Here is a 4515-nt window from a genome sequence, read left to right as displayed (position 1 = left end):
TGGATGGCGTAAGATTAATACTTGATGGATGTCTTGTAGACCGTTGAGATGATCCACAAATTTCCTCGTGATTCGTGCTTGTTGATGAAAGAATTCCTGCTCAGCTCTTCAATGCTCTTGGCTTATTAATATTCTTGAAGAAAAGAGGGGTACCTGCAAGGACACTCCGATGCCTCAATGAGTAAGGAGCTCTAAACAGGTTTTAGTGGAGAGAAAAGGATTAGAATTGTGTACCTCTACTGTTGAAATCCCTCCTCTATTTATAGGTAATAGAGGGCATGTATCCAGTCAATTACTTGTCTGTATTCATTGTGATGATGTACCTGGACCAAATGTCGTCCAGGTTCATCACTGCTAGAATTAGAATTATGTATCTAGACATTTGAAAATGAACCTGGTCCAATAGTTAACCTTTATTCATTCCCTTCTTTTAGGATGACCAGGTCAATTAATGTATTTGGACTAAATACAAGTCCAGATTAATTCTAACTTCTTGGTTTGAATTAATGCTTGGTCTTACCCTTAACAAATTCATCCAACTTTTTAGGTTCAATGAATATAGTCACCTTTAATAAGATTATCAGATTGGATTTTTGAACCCTAATGGATCTAGGCTCCTGCCCATGACCCAATATTTCTGCTTAAATCTAATGGGCTGCAGATCCTGTCAAGCCCATTTTATAATTATATGGTCCAAACATTGCCCCTCTTAATTCCCAATTTATTGGTGGATTAAGAAAAGTGGTCTAGACCAGTTGTTTCGCAGTCGTATTTTTGTCGCCCCCATACTACGTGTCGAAACGATGCACCCGATTATTTGTAGCTGGAGTAAAGCTTGACATTTGAAAAATGAGTCTTGCCCCGTTGGTCCCTGCTGCTAATTTATTTCATTTCATTTTTATTTTTATTTTTATTTTTTTTTACTGTGAAATAAGATGCTTGAATTCTTCCATTTCTAACTTGAGTAATATTGCCAAGGCCCAACTTTGCCGCTTCGTTAGCTTTTTTCAATTTTTTTTTATTTGTACGTCTGTTCCAACTGCAGGTATAGCAGGGTGACGTACTTCCTTACTGCTCCAACTGTATACGAATGGGTCTTTTCAGCATACTAAAAAGTAGTGAATTGACTGCTTCTTTCTTTGCATGTGGACAATGACGTATTTCAACAGCACCCTGAATAATATCTGTTGAACATTTTCAAAAATGACTTACGCGGTCTTCGAAAAATCTCCAACAAATTCCCTTCTGAGTCTCTGACTCCGTATTTGCAACTTAGCTTCTTTTTTTTATAAATACCACTGATATTGCCCCACTTGAATCTTCTTTCTTATGCTTTATAACTGTGCTGAAGTGAGAGAAAGGTACGCTCTCTCTATATCTCTTCTTTTTTTTTTACTAAAAAGTTAGTCATAACTTTGTAGAATGATGACACCAAAATAGAGGGAATCTTTTCCTTTACAGTTAAATGTAGTATCCGTATGAATACATATTTTCCAACCTGTTCTTCGCAATTGATTGAGTATGTCTTTGACTGTTCATCTTGCATACTGTATTACTTTTGCACGATCACATCAGCTGATATATATATTTATTTTTTTAAAGAAATGAATTAATCATTGCTCTCCAAATCTTTTACAGATGACAAAAGGAAAAGGTGTTCTGGTTTATGAAAATGCTCCCAAAGCCAACAGGAAGCTGGTTCTAACGAGAACTCGCAGGATGAAGGTGAAGGATGTGGGGCTGAGACTTTTTCCATCTCCGGATAACGTCATTAATATTTCTACTGACACGATTGAGTCTTCTTCTAGAATGAATCAGGCTTCCCCGACATACACTCCGACGTCACCCTACAAGAAGTCCTTAAATGAATTGTTTGATGAAACGGATCCCGCTGATATTACTCCAGATTTTTTTGCAGTCCCTGTCAAGACGAATGGTGTTCGAATCACCGAAGAGGACTCTGCCATTTTTGATCCCAATGTTGCCAAAGGCTTGGCAAATGGCTGCCTTCTACCCAAAGATCGACAGGCTTATGCCCAAATCACCGATCTGGCTGAAATATTTGGCATCTGCAACATGAACATGTATCGCCTCTTATCTTCAATTGATCGTGCAAGTCAAATACTGAAATCTTCTACAGCTGAGCGGGATTACGTGATTCAAGCCGCCCTTGCTAACAGAGACCAGGAAATCAAACGCTCCCGTTCCGAGATAGCTTTTAAGGATATGGAGATTAAAGATCTCAATGATGACTTGAGGAATATCGCTAGGAAAAGCATAAATATCTTTATTTCATTTGCAAGGCATTAGTATTTATTTTATTTTATTATTTTTTTGTTTGTTCCTTAAGAATTTTTATTGAAATAAAATCATCATTTTATTATTATTATTTTTTATTTTTTTTTGTGTGTGTTTGGTTTTGCAACCTCTCCAATTTTGAATTCCCATTACCCTGAAATGGGATTTCATTGCCTATGAAACGAGGTCCTTGTTCATTTTAAGCCTGCGCTAATATTAGTTAGCTTGCTTATAAATTCGCACAAGATTGACTAAGATTGTGTGAAGGTTATATATATATATATTCCCTCTAATCAAAGACAATTTGTTTAGTTCTCACTGTCCTGAGATAGGGTTCCATTGCCCATGAAACAAGGTCCTTGCTATTCTTGAGCCTGCGCTAAACCGGTTTAGCTTGCTCGCAAATTTGCGCAAGTATTGACTAAGACCGTGCAAGGAATATATTTCCTCTAATCAAAGCCAAGTTGGGATCGGTGCTAGCTGTGCGAGAGTTATTGTCTAATAGCTCTGGCTAGTATGCCCGAAGTTTATGTCCGATCTTAGCTATGCGAGTGTTATTACTAAACGACTCTGGCTAGTACCGAAGTGTGTATCATACATTTGTTTATGAATATTGAAAATAAATTAAGCAATCGTTTAGGTTTACCTCATGAGATATGCCTCTCTTAATTAGATAATATGAATACTGTATTGTCATTATCGTACTCTGACCTTCTCGTCATGGATATCCATCCATATTAGTTTGATCTTTTAAGCGTAGATAAAAAATCATTTATTATAGGGAAATGATTATTACATTAATGATAGAATTTTTTAAATTGAAAGAATTTCATGGTTTTGGCTCTACGTGGCCATTGAATTTCTTTAGCCAATATGCTCCGCCGCCAGCAGGCCTATCAATGAGGCAAGGACCCTCCCAATTAGCATTCAACTTTCCACTGTTGGGATCAAATGTGCTAGGCCTGGTCTTGCGTAGCACCTGCTCTCCTGGTTGAAATACTCGTTCCCGAACTTTCTTGTTGTATTGAAACTTCATGGACTGTTGATAAATGGCCAACCTTCTAGATGCTTCTTCTCGAACATCTTCTAGGAGTTCTTTATCCATTGCTGGGATTTTCGAGTTTTGGCCTGAACGTTCGGCTAGTGTTTTTGTTGTTGGGACAAGCAATTTTACTGGAGCTACAGCTTCTACTCCGTAAGCTAATGCAAATGGTGCAAACCCTGTTGACCGCCATGGTGTTGTTCTGTATGCCCATAAGACTCCGGGTAAGAACTTCGTTCATCTTCCTTTAGCTTTGTCGAGAGTTCGTTTAAGGTTGTCCAGGATCACTCGATTGGTTGCTTCAGCTTGCCCGTTACTCTGTGCATAATAGGGGGTGGAAAAATTGTGCTTGATGTGTAATCCTTCGCAGAGGGACTTGATCGTTTGTGAGTCAAACTGCTTTCCGTTTTCAGATATGATAGTAGATGGTACGCCGAACCTGCATATTATGTTCTCCCAAATAAATTTTCGGACATGAACTGCTTCAGTTCGTACCAAGGCTACCGCTTCTACCCATTTGGTAAAATATTCAGTTGCTACTAGTAAATACTTGACGCCCCCAGGTGCAGTAGCAAATGTACCTATGATGTCCAATCCCCACATACTAAAGGGCCAAGGGCTCATAACAGGGTGCAACTCATTTGCCGGCCTTTTTAGAAGGGGACCGTGTAATTGACATGACACGCATTTCTTGGCGTATTCCTTTGCGTCCCTTTGCATGTAAGGCCAAAAGTATCCCTGAGATAAGAGTTTGTGTGCTAAGCTCCTTCCACTTGAATGATTTCCGCAACATCCCTCATGTGCTTCTACCATCAATTGTTTCCCTATATTTGGAGTCACACAACGCAAATATGGCTCCATTGCAATTGGTTTTTTGTAGAGTTCGCCTTCGATCAATACGTACCTCCATGCATTTTTTTGATATTTTTCCAGCTTGATATTTATCTTCCGGAAGTTATTGAGCTTGTAGGTAACGAATATATGGTAATCTCCAATCTTCGATATCCATGGGATCATTCTCTTCTTCTTCCGGTGAATTATCTTGCATAGATTCACCAACTTCATTGTTGCATATAATATTTGTTGCAAAAGAATCCTTCTGAATGCTTGGGAATTCTTGGAATTCGACGACGATATACCTTGGGGTATCAGACTCCACAGCTGATGACAGGTAT

General features: G+C 38.6%; 1 protein-coding gene across 2 annotated transcripts; it reads left to right on the top strand.

The window, feature by feature from the left end:
* Positions 1–1340: 1340 nt before the first annotated feature.
* LOC113277693 lies at positions 1341–2389 on the top strand. 2 transcript variants are annotated; one of them, XM_026526723.1, is made up of 2 exons: positions 1341–1361; positions 1639–2389. In XM_026526723.1, the coding sequence occupies exon 2, from the start codon at positions 1639–1641 to the stop codon at positions 2308–2310; it is 672 nt and encodes a 223-aa protein (XP_026382508.1). In that variant the 5' UTR covers positions 1341–1361; the 3' UTR covers positions 2311–2389. The 2 variants fall into 2 exon arrangements, with proteins under 2 accessions (XP_026382508.1, XP_026382507.1); XM_026526722.1 differs by lacking the exon at positions 1341–1361 and adding an exon at positions 1379–1519.
* Positions 2390–4515: the final 2126 nt, after the last annotated feature.

The sequence above is a fragment of the Papaver somniferum genome, chromosome 5, assembly GCF_003573695.1.
Source record: "Papaver somniferum cultivar HN1 chromosome 5, ASM357369v1, whole genome shotgun sequence".
NCBI lineage: Eukaryota > Viridiplantae > Streptophyta > Magnoliopsida > Ranunculales > Papaveraceae > Papaver > Papaver somniferum.
Note: the sequence above shows the minus strand (reverse complement) of the source record. Positions and strands in the feature narration are given on the sequence as shown.

Coding starts and splice junctions, on each gene's coding strand:
- LOC113277693 (XM_026526723.1), top strand. CDS start 1,639: ATGACAAAAGGAAAAGGTGTTCTGGTTTATGAAAATGCTCCCAAAGCC.